The 22,311-nt window shown below is 36.4% G+C and overlaps 6 protein-coding genes and 1 pseudogene across 6 annotated transcripts; all 7 read right to left on the reverse strand.

The window, feature by feature from the left end:
- Nucleotides 48–2,111, reverse strand: LOC104737403 (BTB/POZ domain-containing protein At5g60050-like). Its single transcript, XM_010457575.1, has 2 exons — nucleotides 1,168–2,111; nucleotides 48–1,084 (listed from the first exon to the last, which is right to left on the reverse strand). The coding sequence occupies exons 1-2, from the start codon at nucleotides 1,723–1,725 to the stop codon at nucleotides 143–145; spliced, it is 1,500 nt and encodes a 499-aa protein (XP_010455877.1). The 5' UTR covers nucleotides 1,726–2,111; the 3' UTR covers nucleotides 48–142.
- Nucleotides 3,036–4,340, reverse strand: LOC104737415 (putative F-box protein At5g60060). The gene has a single exon (XM_010457585.2). It carries the CDS (start codon nucleotides 4,307–4,309, stop codon nucleotides 3,137–3,139), a length of 1,173 nt encoding a protein of 390 aa, XP_010455887.1. The 5' UTR covers nucleotides 4,310–4,340; the 3' UTR covers nucleotides 3,036–3,136.
- Nucleotides 4,967–7,023, reverse strand: LOC104737424 (ankyrin repeat-containing protein At5g02620-like). The gene is made up of 3 exons (XM_019232565.1): nucleotides 6,660–7,023; nucleotides 6,061–6,473; nucleotides 4,967–5,901 (listed from the first exon to the last, which is right to left on the reverse strand). The coding sequence occupies exons 1-3, from the start codon at nucleotides 7,021–7,023 to the stop codon at nucleotides 5,032–5,034; spliced, it is 1,647 nt and encodes a 548-aa protein (XP_019088110.1). The 3' UTR covers nucleotides 4,967–5,031.
- Nucleotides 8,381–9,911, reverse strand: LOC104756561 (probable serine/threonine-protein kinase RLCKVII). Its single transcript, XM_010479171.1, has 5 exons — nucleotides 9,818–9,911; nucleotides 9,518–9,639; nucleotides 9,232–9,430; nucleotides 8,699–9,117; nucleotides 8,381–8,602 (listed from the first exon to the last, which is right to left on the reverse strand). The coding sequence occupies exons 1-5, from the start codon at nucleotides 9,909–9,911 to the stop codon at nucleotides 8,381–8,383; spliced, it is 1,056 nt and encodes a 351-aa protein (XP_010477473.1).
- Nucleotides 13,767–15,831, reverse strand: LOC104737453 (serine/threonine-protein kinase CDL1-like). The gene is made up of 5 exons (XM_010457635.1): nucleotides 15,540–15,831; nucleotides 14,937–15,106; nucleotides 14,657–14,846; nucleotides 14,149–14,579; nucleotides 13,767–14,026 (listed from the first exon to the last, which is right to left on the reverse strand). The coding sequence occupies exons 1-5, from the start codon at nucleotides 15,694–15,696 to the stop codon at nucleotides 13,790–13,792; spliced, it is 1,185 nt and encodes a 394-aa protein (XP_010455937.1). The 5' UTR covers nucleotides 15,697–15,831; the 3' UTR covers nucleotides 13,767–13,789.
- LOC104756572 lies at nucleotides 16,274–20,733 on the reverse strand (annotated as a pseudogene).
- LOC104756581 (serine/threonine-protein kinase CDL1-like) lies at nucleotides 20,997–22,282 on the reverse strand (the record flags this gene model as incomplete). Its single annotated transcript, XM_010479192.1, has 4 exons — nucleotides 20,997–21,230; nucleotides 21,326–21,738; nucleotides 21,829–22,018; nucleotides 22,106–22,282. Coding segments are annotated over 4 exons (1,014 nt in total), but the record flags the coding sequence as incomplete, so codon positions are not given.

The following is a 22,311-nucleotide window of genomic DNA, read 5'->3' on the forward strand; positions in this document are numbered from 1 at the left end:
TTTCGTCTTTATGTTCTGATCATAGTTTTAGAATATCTCTGAGCCACTTTGTTTTGAATCTTTATATCTCAATGAAAGTCACAAATAGTAACAGTTTACCAAAGATAAAAAGAAAAATACAAAATCTTAATACTATTTTGGGTTAGTCATAGAGTGTGATCTGCAGCTGCGATCCATCTGGCTCTGTCAAGACCTGTCTTATGAAAGCTCTTCTCCACCACACCTCAAATGCACGTTGAACATTTGGACAATCATCGCCTTTGCTCAGAAACCGATCAAACCATTTCATCAGAATCACCTGTTGTTGTCTCAACGACAAGGTCAATATGGTCTGGCTGAGTCCATCTTCCACAAGTTTCCTATCCAGAGATCTCGATGACAACCGTCTCATCCACCCGAAATCATCATACAAAGCCTCTAACCAGGTATTCAAAACTGCAAACCTAGTCTCCCGGTTCACCAAGACCCTTCCTTTACCTATACCAACACATATCTGCGCAGTGATCTTGCTTATTTCGTGTCTGTACATTGTTGGGATCTTAGAATGAAGATTCGCCAGCTCCTTTTGATCCGCCCATAGTTTCACAAACTCATCACACATTTTCTTCTCAATCAATATATCTACCATCCACAGCATGTTATCAGCTTCTCTGGCGATTTCTCCCATCAAAGCACCACGGTCTTTCCCCGGATCATTCATTTGAGTAGTCACTTCAGATAAGCAAAGCACAAGAGATGTGAGACATCGATGGCACAAACCGTAGAGTGTGTCTTTGGAGACATCATAATCAGCTTCTTCTCTAACCAACTTAAAGATCAAAACTTTCATCTCGCGGCGAGCTTTATCATCTTTGGCTAGTAGAACACCAGTGAGAAGCTTCAAGAAGATATCATCGGTTCTCGTAGAGGAAGTGGAAGGCTCAGATGAAACTCTCTGAAGAATCAAAGTGACTGAATCATCAGGAAGATGAAGCTCTTCAAGACAAGACACAACAATCTCTTCTTCATCATCTGACCAAGGAACAGCTTCCAAATGCTCCAAACACGACGTTACTCCTTCATCAAACATGATAGCTGCAGAAACCTACACAAGAAAAGAGATTCACATCAATCACAAAACCAAAGCAAACAAACCAAAAACACTCTAATCACAAAAAAAAATCATACCTTGAGTAAAGCCAAGATCTTGAGAACAGTTTCACCGATCAACTTGTTCTTGAGATCATCACTATACATCAAAACCACAGTCTCAACATAAATCTCCAAATCATCACACTCACTAATCTCAACCATATGAGAAACCCCTTTCTCTCTTCTAGAATTCATCTTCTCCATGAAAAACCTACTCTTCTCCGATAAAACCTTCCGATGAACATCCATAGTGACTCTGTAACCGTCTTTTCCAACCACGGTCAGCTTAACATCACTCGGCCCGAGACTATGACCGTAAACGACACCGTTCTTGAACTCCGTCAAGATTTGAGCCACGCGCGCGTGAGACTTCCTCCGTTGCGGCGGCGGCGGCTCGCGGTTGTGCTCATCAGACATCATGTCGAAAAGTGTCGGGTTTGAGCTGTGAGTCGATTCGTTCGGCGGAGGAGGCGGAGGAGGAGATGCGGTGGAGTGTTTGGCAGGAGGAGAAGTGATTCTTGACGGAGAAAACGAGAGAGAAGGGTCTGCGATAAACCCTTGTTTGATCATCGCTGATACTTCTCTTGACGCCATTCAAGAAAGTAAAAAAAAAATTTTTTCTCGAGCAAAAGAGAATTCCCGCGGGAAAAAATTAGCAAAGTCACACTGAGTGAAACACAAAGCTGAAAAACAAACAAGAAAATGAGATTAATTTTGGGGGAAACCACAAAAATCTTGTCGAGTTTCAGAAGAAGTTTAAAGAGAAGACAAAAGAAGATAGTGGAAATTTGTTTTTCTTGGGAAAATAAAACAAACACTAAACAAAGGTCCGCAGATTTATCCCCACAAGAAAAAAAATGAAATTGGGAGAATCAGAATCCAAGAAAATGAAAGGACTTTGGATCTGTGAATTAGAACAACAAAAAGAAAATACAATTGCAATGGCGAGTGAGTGAGTGAGTGAGTGAGGGGAAAAAAAAATGATTATAAAACCTCAAAGGAAAAGAAAAAAAAGTTACATGTTATATGTATCTTTTACAGATAGACAATATCTGAAGATCGTTGCATCCATGTGCTTCACACAAATACACAACTTTACCATACACATGATAATTTAAATATTCATATGTATTATTTAGTTGAATTCCCCAAAGGTAACAAAATTTTACGGTTGAAAATTCGGCGTTTAGTAGTATATCATTCATATTTCTTACATTTACATTTTATAGTACATACATATCTAATTGTAATTTTACATTAAAATCTGGTCAGAAATAATTTTGGTAAATATGAAAGTATTCCCATCTGAGAGGGGTACACATGGATTTGAAAGCTGAGGGACAATACAAACCTGTATAAAATCATATCTTCATAGATTATAGAATTATGCGTTTGATCAGAAAGCACATAAACGATATCTTCATAGATTATAGAATTATGCGTTTGATCAGAAAGCACATAAACGATATCTTCATAGATTATAGAATTATGCGTTTGATCAGAAAGCACATAAACGATAACTTGGATTTTATCTCTTGGATCATCTTGTCAAATCAAACTAACAAACTTTGTCGTTTATTTTTATGCATGTAATAAAACTTTATATACATATTCCACATATCAACCTCAAACTTGTTATATCACCGACTACATATATAACAAAACGATGTTGTGTGAAGAGAAGGCATTAGTGGACCAAAGCATTAACTTTTTCTACCTCCAAATTATGTGGCAAGAGACCTATCAGTTTGTTTTATCAAACAAGTAGTAGAATTTATTTCTCCAAATTTATAGCTTTGGTTACCCTCTCTCACATGGCAATTGTAATCGTTACATGTTGTAATCATCATGAATACAATAGCAACACACATGCTTTGATTATAATATGACTTGAGATTCTGATATATGTACATGACACAATTAGCGCATAACAATTACAACTAGCGCTTAAACGCAATTATTGTTTTTAAAAATTGAACCATAGAATTGGAGGTCCAAATCCACATTATGGGCCAAAACATTTGGGCTTTATAGGAAACACAAAATCACCCTGCATCTCAAAGTCCACATTGAAGAGACCATCACCGTCACAGCATACTCCTCTGCTTCTTCCTCCATTCCTATAATCTTTATAGAAAATACAACCTCCGGCGAAATCTCCGGCCGGAATCTGAACAGAGTAAGAACAATCATCTCCTATAAACAGAGCCACATCTCCCAATTCTCTCACCTCTTCCCATCTCTTCTCTTCTCTCTTCAGCTTATAAACTCTAAACTCCACCGCAGATTTCGAATTCTCCGATATGGACCAGACGTGTTTCACGTATTTGTCAACAAGAAGCACTTCTCCGCCGGGACGCTCCACGAGATGCTTCTTATGACCACCTCCTCCGACCAAACCATCAGCCAAATCTGAAACTTTGAAATCCAAATCGTAAATTACGGTTTTACCCTTGTCGTCTACAACGATGCAACAGTTCTCCTCTCTGTACAATATTATGTCCTCGTAGATCACATTCCACGAATGATCCAAAATCCTCCATCTTTCTTCGTTTCCACTCTTCAAAAACCCTAATTTCCCACCACTGTGAATCGCCATTAACGCCGACTTCGAGCTTTCCCCTGAAGACAAAATCACAACTTTCTCGGAGTTCAGTGACCAGAAACAAGAAGACATCTCACCACCACCATTGTTTGCGTACTCCATACGGTAAGCTCGACGAACCAATCTCACATGAAACTCTTGCAAATCGATATTTTCCGGGAACTTCTCAGGCAAGAAACTGATTCTGTCGTTTGAGAAGAGATCCAAGACTCGCATTTTCCCAGGAGATGTTGTCTCTTGAAGCTTAACAAGCCAAGTACTCGGATTCATCAATGGAGCTTCGAGTTTATAGACACTGCTCTGTTTCAGAATGAAGAAACCAGAGGTTGATGAAGAAGAAGATGACCAAAAAGGAAGATACTTTGGGAATTTTGAAAAAGGACTGTTGTTTTTGTTGTTGTTGTTGTCGGAAAGAGGAAGAAAGAGACGCCACGTGGCGCAAACAGAACGGAGACAGATGAGATCAACGGTGTCTGATGAGCCGTCGTGGTCAAGACGATTTGAGACCAACTCAAGTATATCTAAAGGAAGATTAGACCATTGAGAAGGAAGAAGAGAAGTAGAAGACTCCATGGAAGAGAACAAAAGTGAATGATATGATGAGATTGTTCTGTTTTGTTCTTCTTCTTGGGTTTAGGAATTTGGATCATATACTGTATAAAGAATGTCAATATAATGTCGTTATAATTCATCTTTGATGTTGACATCATTTCTTATTTTTTTGTTATTAGTATAATAAAATGTGTCTATTTTTGGTGATAGTGTTTTTGGTTTTTATTATATGATGCATGATGTCTATTTATGTCCATTTAAACATATATTATTAGAAAGTAAACCATGCTTTTTGCACGGTATCAATTTATAAAATGTTTAGAGATTATATTTTGTTATTTTACAATGTACCATTGACCAATAGATTTTTTTTTTTAAATATCATATTAATAACAGTTGTATCATTTTGATAAATTTGTTAAATATTGGCGTGTAGCAATACCCAATGATCTCAGAATCAATTTTCTTATCCATTGATAACTTCCACAATGTTTTAAAATAATTAGAAAGAAATTTTAAATGTTTTAAAAGTTCAATGCTAGTTTTAAACGTTTCCTTGAAATAAACTTTTTAAAGAGAGAACATTAATGGCCTCATATATCATAACGGAAGAAAAAAAACAAAATGAAATTACGGTTTAACTTCGTTTACTTCTTCCACACGCTTCAGTCTCTGCTTTCTACATCTTTGAAAAATCTTTCAAGAACAAAAATCTTAACACATACACTTTTGTCTCTAAATCACTAAATAGCATACATTCTCTTGGTTAACATCCCAGAAAACTCCAACAATCCTGATTGTCTCGATCTTGCCATCGACTCTTTTCTCGACTTTCTCACATTAGAAGCTTCGATCCGATGCATAATGACCCAATAACACATTGTCCCAAGCGTCGTGAGCATTATCGTTGCACCAAACACCGTCACTCCAACCGCTAGCCACCTCTCATCCTCACCAACCACCACAAACGCTAACGCCAAAAACGCTACCGATATCAAAACGCAAGCTAGCCACATCAGCTTGTTTATCACAGCCATCATATTCTTCTTAGCCTTTTGCTCGATCGCAACCACTGAAGTCTGAACCACCACAACCGCTAAAGATATAAAAAGAGCTATCGAGTCAAATATAAAGAAGATCGCAAACGCTGGTCTATCCGCTATATTCGCTTCTCCTAGGGATTGTCCCGGAGAGAGTGAACTCAACTCATCAGCGTATTGTCCAGGTACGGTGAAAATGGCGGCGAAAGCAACTGTTGCGATTAAAACAGCTACGACTGTGGTTGAGTTAATGGCATTGTCAAGACCCTCTATGTGCATTTTGTTAATGCGTTTAGCTATTCCTTGAACGCGTTTCCTCGTCTCTCGAGCGTGTTCTAACTGGTGATGAACTTCATGTTTGATGTCACTTACCGTTTGTTTGAGCTCACGCGCCGCGTTTGGCCGAGTAGGGTTGTTCATGGCTTTAGCTGAGGGAACGCCGCGGGTTTTGAGAACCGCTGCGATCTCTGGATGGCCGGTTTTCTCAGCCGTGTCGAGCGGCGTTTCTCCGGCTCTGTTTATTGCTGTTGTGCTTGTGCTTGTCTCGTTGTTGTCTAGAAGCAATTCCACTATCTGCATTCACATTAAAATTTCAATAAATTTTATTTTTTCCAAGATGCTTTGTTTATTATTGAGTTTATACCATTACATTTAATTTTCAACGTATAAATTTCGTGTAGCAACGTATAAATTTGAAAATAAACATTATGTTATTGGAGATGATTAACGAACCTTAATGCGACCTTTCCTAGTAGCAACATGTAACGCAGTGTTCCCTTTAGAATCAACCATATTCAACGACGATCGATGTCCCTTCATTAGCTCAACCACCACATCAATACTTTGTCCTTTCACCGCCATGTGAAGTGGCGTCTGACCTTTTTTATCGGTTCTCGTTGCCGTGTCCGGCTCAACTGCTACAATCGCCTTTACCACTTCCGCGTGACCATTCCTAGCCGCCGAGTGCAATGCTGTTTTCCCGTTGCTCTTTGCGATCGCGGCTAGGCTACTACCTGCGGCTTCTAGTAGATACTCTACAACCTCAACGTGTCCCTGAGCCGCGGCAGTGTGTAAAGCCGTCGTGTTTGATAAGTCCACTGTCATTGCTAGCTCCGGATGTTCCTCCATTAGTACTCTCAAAACGTCTATATAACATATTCCAAATTTTATCAATGTATCACACATTATGTGAATGTGGTTCCTTAAAGCAAACAAAGATTAACACTTTAATCATGTGTTTATCTAAGTGTTTCTTCCCAATGCTTAAAATCAATATCACAAAACTTTCTTTATGATTAAAAATTTTCATGAAAGTTGGCAAAAATGCATACCCAATTCGCCTTGTTTAGCAGCAATGTGGAAAGGATCAAACCCATTTCTAGCTTTGGTCTCGGCGTCTTCAAGATCATAGTACTTGATGAGCTCTGCAACCACCTCCGCATCACCATATTCTGCCGCCACATAAAGAGCAGTCTCACCACATTGGTTCTGTTTCCGCAACAACTCACTTAGTTCCTCTTCTGATTCCATATGATTACTCAAAATCTCATTCACCGCAGAGAAATCTCCGCGTCTGACAGCCGAATGGAGCGGCGAATCTTCACGCTTTCCGGTCAGTTGTTTGGCCATTTTCTTTCTAACAACGTTTGGTTTTGCAGTCATTGGTGTTGATGTTGATGTTGATGCTTCCTCCATCTCTTCTGATTCCTATATCAAATGGGATGTAAAACAACATTAATGTTAAGACTAATTAGTTTAATATTGAAACATTTAAAGAGATGGATCTAAGATAACCTACCAACCAAGAAAGCTTCTCCTGTTATATAATCAAAGACCTTTTCACAACATGACTTGTAAAGTTGAAGAATGATCCATCCTGATCCAGTTGATTTGGTGGGTTTTCACGGAAATCGAATCCAAATCTACGCATCGGAAACCAAAGAGATTGTTTTGAAAATTCCTGAAGGTAAGAACTATTCTGTTCTGTTATTTCCTCTCCCTCATCTTCTCTTCTATTTTTAGAAATTTAGTAACAGAGAAATTAATGAAAACCAAAGATCTCAAACGTTGAATAACAACTATTTTACAGATGGCATCGTCTCAAAAGGTTCACACCCTGACCTTGTCTCATATCATAGAACCAGTAACAAAACCATTTTTTTGTGAATAGAGAAGATACGATTGTATTATTATTATTGCTGTGTTTATTATCAAATAGAATGATACAACTTATATATAAGTGCAAACCATAATCAAGTGACATAATTAAAGGGACTACATAAAATAATATAGTTAATATATATCCCTTTTTTAATATAAGGGAAGTACACAACATAGTTTTTGTAGACTTTATATTTTTAATAATTGATTACAAATGGTTACAAATAGGTTATAAATTAATCTATATATTAATATTAATGGTTATACCTAAATATTAGGGATATTCCAAATTGATAATTGATATATTAATAGTAATAAATAAAATCATGGATATTCCAAACTGTATTTTTGGAAGATTTTAGTCTTATATCACGTTGTTTCCAAAGATCTTTAAACGCAGTATTACAAATTTATTTTTCACATATTGTATCGATAGACAATAACGTTAACCAAAAATAGATTACGAAATTGATAGATTGATTGGTTACAAGTTAGATAGTGGGTTGCAAGATAGATTACGAAATAAAATTTAACCAGTGTTATAGTACGGGTACTTATCTATAATCATTAACAATATAAAACTTACAAAATATGTATTTTTTTTTAAATCTTCATATTTAGCATAATGTTTAATCCAAAAAAACTTTTAAAATAATAACATAAATTGTATTTTATATAAAAATATAATATAAATAAAATAAATTTCAACCCGTGCTCTAGCATAATATATGGGATTTGAGTAATCATAGGTGATATAATGATAGTCTTTCGTTAATACCTTTACACAACCAAGTCTATAATATGTTTCTTCAAAAACCAAAACCAAAAAAAAAAAAAAAACCCTACATAATATCGCCTGATCAAACTGCTTATGTCGAACAATGTCTATCGTTCACTGGGGCTGCTCCTCTGGGACCAGGTAAGCTGCAGCTTCACGAACCGATGTTTCCACAGAATCCATTGCAGGCCGTTCAAGTGGCAGCGCGTTTAAACACTTCCTCGCAGTTTCAAATATTATGTTTGAACCTTCAGCCGAGTACTTTATACCGAGCGCAACATCAACTACAACAGGCGATTCCTCCAATCTAGTTATCAGACTCAACAGTGGCATTAACTGCAAAAGAAAAGTACATTTCGAGAAAACCTAAGTTACTTCTGAAAAGTGAAACGTATAAAAATAAAACCTAGATGTACAAGGTTTGAGTCATACCCAATCAGTGAGTTTCTCTCCCGCGTCAGGTCTCTCCCGATCATAAGCTTTCATGCCTGTGAAAAGCTCTAACAGAAAAACTCCATAGCTATAGACATCGGACTTGGTCGAAACCAACCCGAAGTTCTCTGTTTCCGGTGCGAGGTATCCTTCAGTTCCATTTATATTATTGACCCGACTCTGCATCTCAACACCGGCTTCATCGTAAGCGATCTTAGCCGCGGTTCCAAAACCAGTCAGCTTCGGGACAAAATTGTCGTCAAGCACAATGTTTGTGGCATTGACATCTCTGTGAATCGAGGAAAGCCCCTGGTGTACGTAAACCAGACCTTCGGCTACACCCACAGCAATTCTCATCCTCGTGTCCCAATCCAAAACCCGAGTTGGTTGCGTTAGACCCTGAACTTGCCTCGCATTTGCTACAAACAAAAAGAGAGAACGAGTTAACAAAACTGGAATGAGTTGATACAGAACTAAAACAGAGTTGATATAGAAGTAAAACAGAGTACGTTGATTAGGTTTGTATTGATTACCAAAGAGATGGTGGTCAAGAGAGCCATTAGGCATGAATTGGTAGACAAGAATAGTATTTTCATGGCCGCAGTGTTCGCCGAGAAGTTTAATCACATTCGGGTGATCAGCTTCACGTAACGTTAAAACCTCTGCCACGAACTCACCAAGACTAGCAAAGTCGCCATGAATCCCATGATCATGAAACTTTGCAGCTCCAACCTAATTGAATCAATCAAAAGTTTCTGATTTCAGACACTTGGTTTCGATTTTTTAACCAATAAAGCACAAGTCTTTTGGGGTTTATACCTTATGAATTCTTGGGAAATTGCAGCGATAAACTTTGCCGACTCTGCCACGGCCGATCAAATGTGTTATAGCGAAGTTCTCGGTTCCTTCTACGATCTCATTCCATTGAAATTGAACGAAACCTTAAGAAAGAAAGATAACGAACAAGAAGAAGAACCCTAAATCAGTTTCGCAAGATCGAGATACTTGTTTCCCAAAAGAAGTTACTCTAATCAACAGACTTGCTTGTCGTACAAGTAATCAGAAAACGAGAATAGTTCACGATCGTCAGAGTTCGATATTCCTAATTAAACTACTCACCTTCTTCGTCGCTAGTTGGCTCCGGCAGTTCCTCTGGATCTTGCACTACTTTGCTTGAGCTTCCGCCTCCGAAACAGCACATGAAACGACTCATCGCAGCGATCGACGAAGATATATCTTTCTTGAGGCTTTTCTAGTTTTTTTCTATTTCCCGAGAGAAACTTTTTCCCGGAAAATGTAATTAGACAGAGAGAGAACTTTATACGAAAAAACTGGAGCGAGATAGAGAAGTCGAATGATGAACACTAAAAGAACTAGCCGGAGGATATAAATATATGAGCTCTACTTCTTGAGTAAGTTTTTATTATTAATTATAAAATTAAATAATACACTAATTAGATTAGATTCATTGAATATATAAAAAAAAAGATAAAAGTATCACACGTAAAACCCTTAAAAAGATGTTTAAAATAGAGAAATACATTAAAATAACATTTAAAAAAAAAGTTTTATGGATACATTCCATGAATTTCTATAAATAGTACTATTTAACACATTAAAATATTTCAAATTAATTTTTAAAATTTTTTTTTAGGTTTGAGTTCTCAGTTTCACATTTAGGTTATAGTCTAGAGGGATAAGGTTTAATTTTTTGAATTTAGAATTTAATTTTGAAAGATAAATTTTGAAATCTATATATATATTTTTGGAGATATTTATAAAATAAATCATGAAGTTATCACTTATTTACAAGGAATGCCATTGACATTAAATTTTAAATTAATAAAAATTTGTAAAACTTGGATTTTTCCAAAGTTCTCTCACTTACGAAGGCCCAAGCCCATTGCTGACTTGATGAAAAGCAATCCTAAATTAAATTCTTTTCATATTTGAGAATCTATACCCATATATCTCTTTCTATAACAAAAATTATTATTTTTTTTTTTTTGCTCATCTAACAATATACACATACGTATCATATTAATAACAAAGCAAAAAATTAGTATGGATCAACTGAAAGTTTAAAATGTGGAAAATTAAAGGAATTATATGCACAACAAAATTATGTATTCCAAAGTGTCTAATTATAAATAGATGAAACAAACTAAATTACAATGTCACAATATAGTATACGCATATAATTTTAATTTCAAAATAATTTTAAAATTTCAAAATAATTTCAAATACTATTATCTATACATTGCAACCAAATAGACACATAAAAAAATATGTACATTTTATACTACATAAAATTTAATTAATAATAGGGATAATTGCATATTTAACCTTCAAAGTGGCTAAAGTAGGGCTGGGCATTCGGGTTACCCGTTTGGGTTCGGATATTACCCGTTCGGGTTCGGGTTAATGGGTAATGGAAAATAGAACCCATTCGAATATTTTACTATGTTTGGGTTCGGTTCGGTTCGGGTAGTACCGGGTTCGGGTCGGTTTGGGTTATAATTTTCAGAACCCAATTAGTACCCGAACTACCGGGTACCCGAAAAAATATAATTAAAATTAATTAAATTTAAATAAATTTAGTTAAAGTTTGACTTATGTGACAATATATTTTAGATATTTTGATTATTTTTGATATTTAGGTATAAAACTAAATGAAATATTCAAAATTATAATCATAACTTTAGGGTAATTGCATTATATTAATGATAAATATTATAAATATGTTTATATGTTCGGGTTTATTGGGTACCCAAACGGGTACCGGGTATTACCCGACCCTAACCCGAACCCACGGGTATTAGAAAATAGAATCCAATAGGGTTTTATAGGCAAACCCGAACCCAACCCGAACCCGGTTTTTCGGGTCGGGTTCCGGGTTAGGTATTCGGGTACGGTTTTTATGCCCAGGCCTAGGCTAAAGGTAGCAGTTTAAACCTCATAATTACACTAACACTCTAAACCACCAAACTAATTATACTAACATAACAAACCTCTAAACTAGCTTTGTAGTTTAACTCGCCATAAATATAACCGGAACTGTCTTGTTTCCGGTAAAAGCAGAGATTTTAAAAAAAATTATTACTATATTTTTTTAAAAACAAAAATATTTCCCTAGTTGTTATGTTTCGTTCTATTTCCATTTTCCGGTTTCCATGCATATAACTCTTTTTGTTCTGTTTTAATCGGAAGAGAAAACGGAGATTCCTTCCCTCATTGTTCGTTACACACTGATCTTCACCGTTATTAGGGTTTCATCCATTAACAAAGATTAAAACTTTCAAATCAAACAACAAAACCCACAAACAAAATTCAAACTTTCAAATCTTGGAGACACGAAGTTAAAAAAAAAATTCGTGTTGACGATAAACCCATAATTTTTTTTTGATAAACCCAAGATACAGTTTGTTTTTTATGCTAAACCCATAATTTTTGTTTTTTATGCTAAACCCATAATTTTTGTTTTTTTAATGTAATTAGTATTAATTTGGCAAAGTGAACTTTTTTTGTTATTCTTTTGCTTCTTCTTCTTTGGAATCGTCTTCTTTGTTTATCTGTTGATCTGACAAATCCAATTTAACTGACCCCTTAACAACACAGAAACACTTGACAAAAATTAAATGGATCTTGGGTCAACAGAATAGTTGTAGTAGGAAGATATTCTGAATTAAGAAGAGATCGTCGGATGAGGAAGGTGGTGTACCGGAGAGCAGATCCATGAAACGGCGGAGAGATTTTATATTTTTTCTAAATTGGTTTATTAGTTATATTATCTTTAACTAAAAAACTATATATTGACAGACACGTCACCACATTTTTACCCGAAACTGAATAGTACTGTTACTTTTTTTGCCTTGCAAATAAAAAAACTAGTTTAGAGGTTTATTATGTTAGTATAATTAGTTTGGTGGTTTAGAGTGTTAGTTTAATACTTATGAGGTTTAAACTGCTACCTTTAACCACTTTGAAGATTAAATATGCAATTTTTCCATTAACAATATGATATCCTAGCTTCACTATAACACAATACACCACATACTACTGCACTACAAAATATATTGATTTAATATATTGTTCACTTATAAAACATTACTTAAATTGTTTTAAAGTAAAAAATATTCTCGCGGTGTACCGAGGGTGAATCTAGTATAGTGTTATTTTTGGAATTTCAGAGATGTTGTGCTATATTTGGAAAACAAAACTTTTTTTGGTGCTACTTTTGAGAATCTCCCTTGTATTTATCATGGATATTTTGTGAAAATATAAAGACAAAGACTTGATTAATCACTATTAAAATATTAGTCAAAATTCATGTGTAAATGATTGTTTGTAGAACTTAAATACTATAGCAAGTACAATAGTATATCTATAGAAATACGATATTTGAACAAGATTACTTACTAATTATCATGGCAATAATCTTTATAGACTTTTTAATAAATAAAATGTAAAGAAAAGATTACTAAAAATATAATCAAACTCTCTCTTAAAGTTTGTAAACTAACATATTGTTCTTCAGATCTTGGAAGTGAATCTCTCTAGTCTCTTGTATACTAGTTTTGTTGTTCAACTGTCGTCATCACTACTTGGACACTCATTAATTTTTCTTGATTTAGAATCATCCATCCTAAAGGCTAAATGACTCCATGTTTAAGTAGATGATAACCACTAAATTACTGATTCAAATCATAAATATAGAGCTATTCTTGGTCTAAATGATCAAGAGAAGAGTCAAGACCTTTCACAACTTTACTTGTATAAAGTAGCAGAATCATTGACCCGATAGAATTGATTTGGTGGGTTCTTGCATTGGAAATCAAAAAGGCTAGTTCTGCCACTTACACATCTAACAAAATGCCAACATGAACTTTTATGCTCTGCTTTTTTTATCTCTTCTATCCAATATCAAGAAGTTTCATAACAGAGAAATGAAGACAAAAGATCTTAAACGTTGATTAAAAACTTGTAGAGGGAAATTGTCTGATCAAATAATAACAAAACCAAGTCTATAATATGATTCTGGAAAAGACCTAAAAACCAAAAACCCTAGATAATATCGCCTGATCAAACTTCTTAGGTCGAACAACGTCTCTCTTTCACCTGGGGCTGCTCCTCTGGGACCAGGTAAGCTGCAGATTCACGAACCAACGTTTCCACAAAATCCATTGCAGGCCGTTCAAGTGGCTGCGCGTTTAAACACATCCTCGCTGTTTCAAATATTCTGTTTAAACCTTGAGCCGAATACTTTTTACCGAGCGCAACATCAACAACCAAAGGCGCATACTCCAATCTAGTCAACACTGGCATTAACTGCAAAAGGAAAATACATTCGACAAACCCTAAGTTACTTCTACATTCGAGAAAACCTAAGTTACTTCTGGAACACGAAACGTATAAAAACTAAACCTAGATGTACAAAGTTTGAGTCATACCCAATCAGTGAGTTTCTTTTTTGCTTCAGGTCTCTCCCGATCATCATAAGCTTTCCTTCCGGTGAAGAGCACAATCAGAAAAACTCCATAGCTATAGACATCGTACTTGGTCGAAACCCAGTGGGACTGCTCTGCTTCTGGTGCGATGTATCCCATAGTTCCCTTCAACTCAGTGATCTTGCTCCGCTTCTCAACGCCGCGTCTGTTTACAACGACTTTAGTCGCCAATCCAAAATCAGTCAGCTTCGGCACAAAGTTCGCATCAAGTAGAATATTCCCAGCCTTGACGTCTTGGTTGATCACTTTTAGCACGTCGTGTAGATATATCAGACCTTCAGCTACACCCTCAGCAATTCTCATCCTCGTCCCCCAATTCAAAACCCGAGTTGGATTCTCTAGACCTTGAGGTATCGGACTCTTCCTCATGTAATCTACAAAAATAGAACGTTAAGTAAGTTTAGAAACTAAACCAGAATCAATAAAAGGTTTGATATTGAGTTATCTTTACCAAAGATGTGGCGTCCGAGAGTGCCATTGGGCATGAACTCGTAAACTATAGCACGGTTTCTGCGGCCGTAACATCTGCCAAGAAGTTTAATCACGTTTGGGTGATTAGCTTCATGCAACGTTGTAACCTCTGCCAAGAACTCTTTATGACCAGTTTCGTTGTTATGAGCTTGAATCTTCACAGCTCCAACCTAACGAATCAAAAAGTCGCAGTTCTGGTTTAAAAACTGGGTTTCGATATTTAACCATAAGAGGAAATGACCTTTTGGGGTTTATTATACCTCGTTAGTTCTTTTGAAATCGCAGCGATAGACTTGGCCGAAGTTGCCATTGCCGAGAAAAAACTCTTGCCGGAAGTTTACGGTTGAGTCTACGATTTCGCGCCATCGATATGGTCGTCCACAATTGGCAGGTAGAGGTGGAGTTACAGGGAAAAGAGCAGCATCTGGCTCTGCAATATGAATTACTAAACGTTAAAGATCGATTGAACAAGATCACCCTAGCATCGATTTCTTGTAGTACACGGCAGAACATATGACGTTAATGAATCAGTTAACTCCATGGAAACAATCAAACAAGGAGAACTCTACTAATACTTTCACTTGCATTATACGATCGATAACGTGAAGAGATCAAAACGAAGAAGTCAGTGAAATCTTAAGAAACAGAATTGCGTAAGGCACAAGAAACCATAACACACACACAAGAAGAACTCTACTAATACTTTCACTTGCATGAGACGATCAATAACGTGAAGATATCAAAACGAAGGAGTCAGTAAGATCTTAAGAAACAGACTTGCTTAACGCACAAGAAACCATAACACACACACAAGAAATCTCGATTTCAGAAGATTGAAAAAGAAAGAAAAACGAAAACGGAACCTTGAGCTTGACGACTGCGAGAGTCAGGGATCTGGAGTTCATCTCTCCACAAACGATTGAGGGATTCGGTGTCCTCAATTGGTTCGTCGTCAAACACTTCTTCCGGCGGTGCGCTATTTGAGGTTTCTCCTGTGACACAGCAAAAGAAACGACTCATCGTAGCGATCAACGAAGAGAAATCCTTTCTTGAGGCTTTTCTTTTTGATTTTCTCGAGAAACTATTTTCCCGGAAAAAAGAACGTAATTAAACAGACTCTCAAATAGCAAACTAGAGCGAGAGAGAGAGAGACGGAGTGAGTTGATGATGGTGAGCACTAAATGATCTCGTTGGCGAATATATATACAGAGCGGGAGAAAATAAAATAAAATAATACTCTGTTTTGACTCTGTTAGTTACAACTTGTAACTCTGTTTACTGGTTCGTTACTTCGTTTCTTGATAATAACGGCAGTTAACTAACAAAAATAAAATTACTCGAATTATATTCATAGAATAATATAGGCTAAGAGTATCAAGCGAAGAGAAAATAGTGTGGATAAAAAGTGTAGTGAAGGGATATTAAATATTAATCAGAATTAGTGAGTAAAATGATTGTTTGTAGAAAATAAATATTATAGCAAATATTGTTATGTCTGTAGACTTTCTTTTTTTTATATGGAAAAAAAAAAACAAAATATGCTAAACTTTTTTTTTGTTCTTCAGTCTTCAGATCTTCGAAGTGTATCTCTATCTCTCTCTCTTTTATACCAATTTCGTTGATTTAGCTGTCGTCACTACTTGGATACTCATTTCCTGATTTAGTATCATCCCTCCTAGAGGTTAAAAAATTGTTGACTCCATGTAAATACATTACTATAGAAGGAAACTTATGGAAACCTAGATGGACAATGTTAAAAGGATTTGAACTTACTTGCGAATGAATTGACCCTTGACGCGAGGCCGCTGCTCAGCTAATTTCTTCCTGCTATGGTACCTAACCTAAAACAAACAAAACAGGCGTATGAATTTCGTATCAAAAAACTAGAGCTTAATCTTGTTTGGTTTAGAAAACTATACCTTTTTCTCAAAGCATCGCTCTTTGCGTTTAAGGCGAAACTTCATCAGAGCAGCTTCTCTTTGTGCTGATCGTTCACTTCCACTAGACTGCTGATTCAAAGGATTATCACTGCTTGAACCCGAACCCATCAGTTTTGCAATAGGACTGTCATGAGGAGAACAACTTCCCACATTTTCTACTGGAGCCTAACTCAGCAAAATTAAAGCTTTTTGATGGAAACTGTCATAGACTTCAAAGACAGCACAACACATATCGTAAAATACCTTACTAGCAGAAGTAGCACCGTTATTGTACCTGCATATCACACACGAAACAATAACTTCAAATCAGTCACAGGTTTTGACATTTCTTTTGCAGTTGAGGTCAAAAACTTACCTTTGAGAATGCAGAGTGATTTGAATGCCTCAAAACACTTTTGATCACCGGTTCTGTAATCTCCAGCCTCTCTTGGTTTTGTCAGAGTTAGCTCGAGTGATTGCAAATCTTCTGGTTTAGATGAAGGTGTTTTGCTTTCTACTTGTGAGTTACCAGAAGAGCGATTTAGCATGTCATCATTGTTTCTCTCCAAAGCTTGAACAGAANATAGTTTGCTTCCTTTTCACAATTTCCTCGTTCTTCAACTTTGTTACCTATAAAAATTCTCCACAGCCGACCCATAAAGCAGTCAAAGCATTTGCTTTAGGCCACACAATATAGAAATTTGTTTAGGGCCACATATATAAAAGATTGAATAGGTCAGCTGTCTATGTATTTAGCAATTATATATCAGGTCGTTGGTTCAAGCCAACTAATCTGCACCTTTAATTACATTTTTCTTTTTCCTCTTTTACAATTTTTTTTTTTTTTCGTTTGATTACATTTTTGTTTTTTTTTTTTTTTGGTAAGAGACTGAGTTGTCGAAAGTTTTACAATTAATTTTCTTAAATTCCTGTTTTTAACAAAACAAAACTCCAAATATTAGATTCTACTAAATATATAAATATTCAACTTTTCCAAACAAAACTAAAACTAAAAAAAATTAGATTGTTTTAATCAATGAATTTGCTGAAATGAAAGTTAGAAAAGTTGTTTTTTTAGATTGTTTTACATTGTTAAAATATTTGATAACTTTTTAAAATATCTTTTAATTATATTTTAGTATTCTAGTGAAAAAAAAAAAATTTGTTAGATTTTACAAAGAAAATATGCTTTAGGCCACCAAATTCAAGGACCGACTCTGCCAGTACTAACAGTAATGCTCCATAGCTAAAAATGACTTAGTTAAAATTAAACCTGAATACTCCGATTCAGGAGCTATGTAGCCTGGAGTTCCCTTCATCCTATCTAGCTCGTTTATTTGTTCAACACCTTTGTTATCCTGGATAACTTTTGTGGCCAATCCAAAACTAGAAATCTTGGACACAAAATCCGCATTGAGAAGTACATGTCAATCTGGAGAATGTACTTCTCGATGCAGATTTTGTGCAATTGTGCTCAAGATTTCTGGTTTTGGATTGGCCGCAAAAGTTATCCATATTGAATTTTATTAAAATATTAATCAGAAGTAATGAGTAAATGATTGTTTTACATTGTTATGTTTGCAGGAATACGATATTTAAACGATACTAATTGATATAATAAAAGGAAAGTCTCATTGCAATAGTAATGAGAAACAAAATATGCTAATTGATATTATAAAAGGAAAGTCTCATTGCAATAGTAATAAGAAACAAAATATGCTAATGCGCCACTTTGTGAAACTTCTTTTTTGTTCTTCAGTCTTAAGATCTTCGAAGTGTATCTCTCTCTATCTCTCTCTTTTATACCAATTTCGTTGTTTAGCTGTCGTCACTATTTGGACACTCATTTCCTGATTTAGTATCATCCCTCCTAGTCCTAGAGGTTAAAAAAGGGTTTGACTCCATGTCAAATTACTATATAAGGCAACTTTTTGTACATCGAGAGAGAAATATGTTAAAGAGGATTTGAACTCACTTGCGAATGAATTGACCTTTGACTCGAGGCCGCTGCTCAGCTAGTTTCTTCCTGCTATGGTACCTAACCTAAAACAAACAAAACAGGCGTATGAATTTCGTATCAAAAAACTAGAGCTTAATCTTGTTTGGTTTAGAAAACTATACCTTTTTCTCAAAGCATCGCTCTTTGCGTTTAAGGCGAAACTTCATCAGAGCAGCTTCTCTTTGTGCTGATCGTTCAATTCCACTAGACTGCTGATTCAAAGAATTATCACTGCTTGAACCTGAGCCCATCAGTTTCGCAATAGGACTGTCATGGGGAGAACAACTTCCCACATTTTCTTCTGGAGCCTAACTCAGCAAAAAATAGAGCGTTTTGATGAAAACATAAACTGTCATAGACTTCAAAGACAGCACAACACATATCGTAAAATACCTTACTAGCAGAAGTAGCACCGTTATTGTACCTGCATATCACACACGAAACAATAACTTCAAATCAGTCACAGGTTTTGACATTTCTTTTGCAGTTGAGGTCAAGAACTTACTTTGAGAATGCAGAGTGATTTGAATGCCTCAAAACACTTTGATCACCGGTTCTGTAATCTCCAGCCTCTCTTGGTTTTGTCAGAGTTACCTCGAGTGATTGCAAATCTTCCGGGTTAGATGAAGGTGTTTTGCTTTCTACTTGTGAGTTACCAGAAGAGCGATTTAGCATGTCATCATTGTTTCTTTCCAAAGCTTGAACAGTATATTTTGCATCCTTTTCATGGCTTCCTCGTTCTTCCTCAACTTTGTTACCTATAAACATTCCTTCCTGTGATCCCATGCCTATTGCAAAATCATCGAAAGTCATCGTTACAACAGAGAAATTATCCAGAATGGTTCCACAAGATCAGAGTATTGACATTTTACTTGACTAATGAATTTATGATCTTACCTATCTGTCCATTCTGATCTTCATTCTCCTTCAGTTTATTAACATCATCCCATCTGTTGGCATAGGTTCCCAGGTTCATATCGGTTGCATCAGGAAATTGATACGACTGTGAAGTGCTGTTACCGGCTCTTTTAGTCCAAGAACTCTATATTTGTAATTGAAAACCAATTAAAACTCATAAACAGTTACCTCAGACATAACTGTTATCTATTGCCATAGAAACGTATTACCTGAGTTCCACTCCCGTTATCACTCCCACCATCTCGGTCACTCAAACCATTACTCCCATTTCCATTCCCATAATCGTCATCACTGAGGCTGGCATCGTTTTCTGACCCTTCAGAGCTTTCAGTTTTCGCTGGCTTCTTGTTCTGTATTGCACTCTCACTTCCGCTTCCGCTAGACTGGTATATAAAAACTCATAAGTAAAAATAAGACCATAGAGTAACTTTTTGAAAACAAGTAATCAAAGCACAACACTTACACTGTGACATCTTCTCCAGACATGTTGCCAAAGATTCTTTAGTTCGTTCTTTCTAATGGGTTTCACGAGAAAATCAACAGCACCATTCGACAAACACTTAAAGACCAGAACCATAGAATCATGAGATGACATCACTACAAAAAGAGAACATCACATCTTAAGTTACACTAACTGAGCATCACATACTGAAACTAGGTCCTGAAAAAATTAATTTAAGTACATACTTATGACAGGGATGTTCTTTAGTGTCTTATGGCTCATAATCTTGGACAACAGACCAGTTCCAGACTGCACAGGCATGACAACCTCTGTTAAGACGAGATCAATGCAACTCTTCTCATCTTCTAGGATTCTCCAGGCTTCAAGGACATCAGATGCAGCAGTGACTGATTAAAAGTTTCCAAATTTACAACAGTTAGTCGAAAGCAACAATGTGATAGCTAAACAAGGATGATCAAATCAATCAATAAACCTTCATAGCTGCAATTCTTCAGAAGGGCAGTAACAATATGGCGTGTTGAGTCATCATTCTCCACTAAAAGAACCTTAAGAGATCTAACTGGGAGATACCTCTCCCACTTCACAACAGGAGCTAGCGGAGGTGGTTGTTGTTGAGTCTAGGTTTCCAGTGGTATCTTCAACTCGAAATTCACCTTGTTCGGATAAACCAAACACTTGCCTCTCAGTTTCAACTTCATCACCAGTTTCGTTGATATTAAAACACATTTTTAGAATACTAATTTCTCATATGACAGTGTCAAGACAAATCAAATTTCAATAGTTAGTCACAATCAGATTTTGAAAACAATCAGAAAGTTATAACTAAACTACTGATTCAAACCATATATTGGTATATATTGTACAACTGTAAAGTTGCAGAATCATGCATTGATCCAATAGAAGAAATGAAGACGAAAGATCTTAAACGTTGATTAAACACTTGTAGTGATCGAACTAGTAAATTCAGTAACAAAAAGAAAAGAAAAAAGACTACATAAAACCGCCTGAGGAAACTTCTTGATTAACAGAACCGGGAAATTTGAGCTGGGGGTACCACTATGACCGGGAAAGCAGCAGCTTGACGAACCATCGTTACCACATCACGCATGGCAGGCCGTGTACGTGGCTCTGCGTTTATACACAGCCTCGCAGTCTGAAATATGCTCTTCAAACCTTCGACGGAATACGTGTTAAGAAGCGCAGCATCAACTGTCATCACAGGGGCATCCCCTAGCCTAGCCCATACTCGCAGAAACTGGAAAAAAAACAAAAGAACATCCGAAACACAACTCAGTACTCAGTTTATATATTAGTTAGAACAAAAATTTTAAATTAAGCATTTAGTCGTACCCAGTCTGAGATCTTGAGATTATGAGCAGTGCTAAATGAGTTTTTTCCCGTGAAAAGCACTAGCAAAAACGCTCCATAGCTGAACACGTCTGATTTAGTGGAAACTAAATTAACGTATTCGCATTCCGGGGCCAGGTATCCTGGAGTTCCCTTGATCCGCTCGTTATTTTGCTCTAAACCTCTGTTATCTTGGATAACATTGGTCGCAAATCCAAAGCCAGATAATTTTGGCACAAAGTCAGAATCCAGAAGCACATTGCCCACGTTAAGATCCCCGTAGATCACTTTAAGCACATCGTGTAGATAAATCAAACCTTCAGCTACACCCTCCGCAATCCTCATCCTGGTGGACCAATCCAAAACCCGAGTTGGCTGCTCTAGACCTCCTTGAGGCACCTGACCCAGCCTAGCATCTACCAAAACAGAACAATGAAGGAGTTTACTGAATTTACAAACAGAACGAGAATCAATTAAAAAGGTTTCGTTAAGTTTTCTTTCTTTACCAAAGATGTGGCGTCCGAGAGTGCCATTGGGCATGAACTCGTAAACTATAGCACGGTTTCTGCGGCCGTAACATCTGCCAAGAAGTTTAATCACGTTTGGGTGATTAGCTTCATGCAACGTTGTAACCTCTGCCAAGAACTCTTTATGACCAGTTTCGTTGTTATGAGCTTGAATCTTCACAGCTCCAACCTAACGAATCAAAAGTCGCAGTTCTGGTTTAGAAATTGGGTTTCGATATATAACCCTAAAGGAAATGACCTTTTGGGGTTTTTATACCTCGTTATTTCTTTTGAAGTTGCAGCGATAGACTTCGCCGAAAGAGCCACTCCCCAAAAAAAATGTCACACAGAAATTGAGGGTTCCTTCGATGATGTCCAGCCATTCATAGGATGCTCCACAATTTGCAGGTAGAGGTGGAGTTACAGGGAAAACAGTAGCATCTGGCTCTGCAATATGAATTACTAAACGTTAAAGATCGATTG

Source organism: Camelina sativa, chromosome 2 (assembly GCF_000633955.1).
Source record: "Camelina sativa cultivar DH55 chromosome 2, Cs, whole genome shotgun sequence".
Classification (NCBI taxonomy): domain Eukaryota; kingdom Viridiplantae; phylum Streptophyta; class Magnoliopsida; order Brassicales; family Brassicaceae; genus Camelina; species Camelina sativa.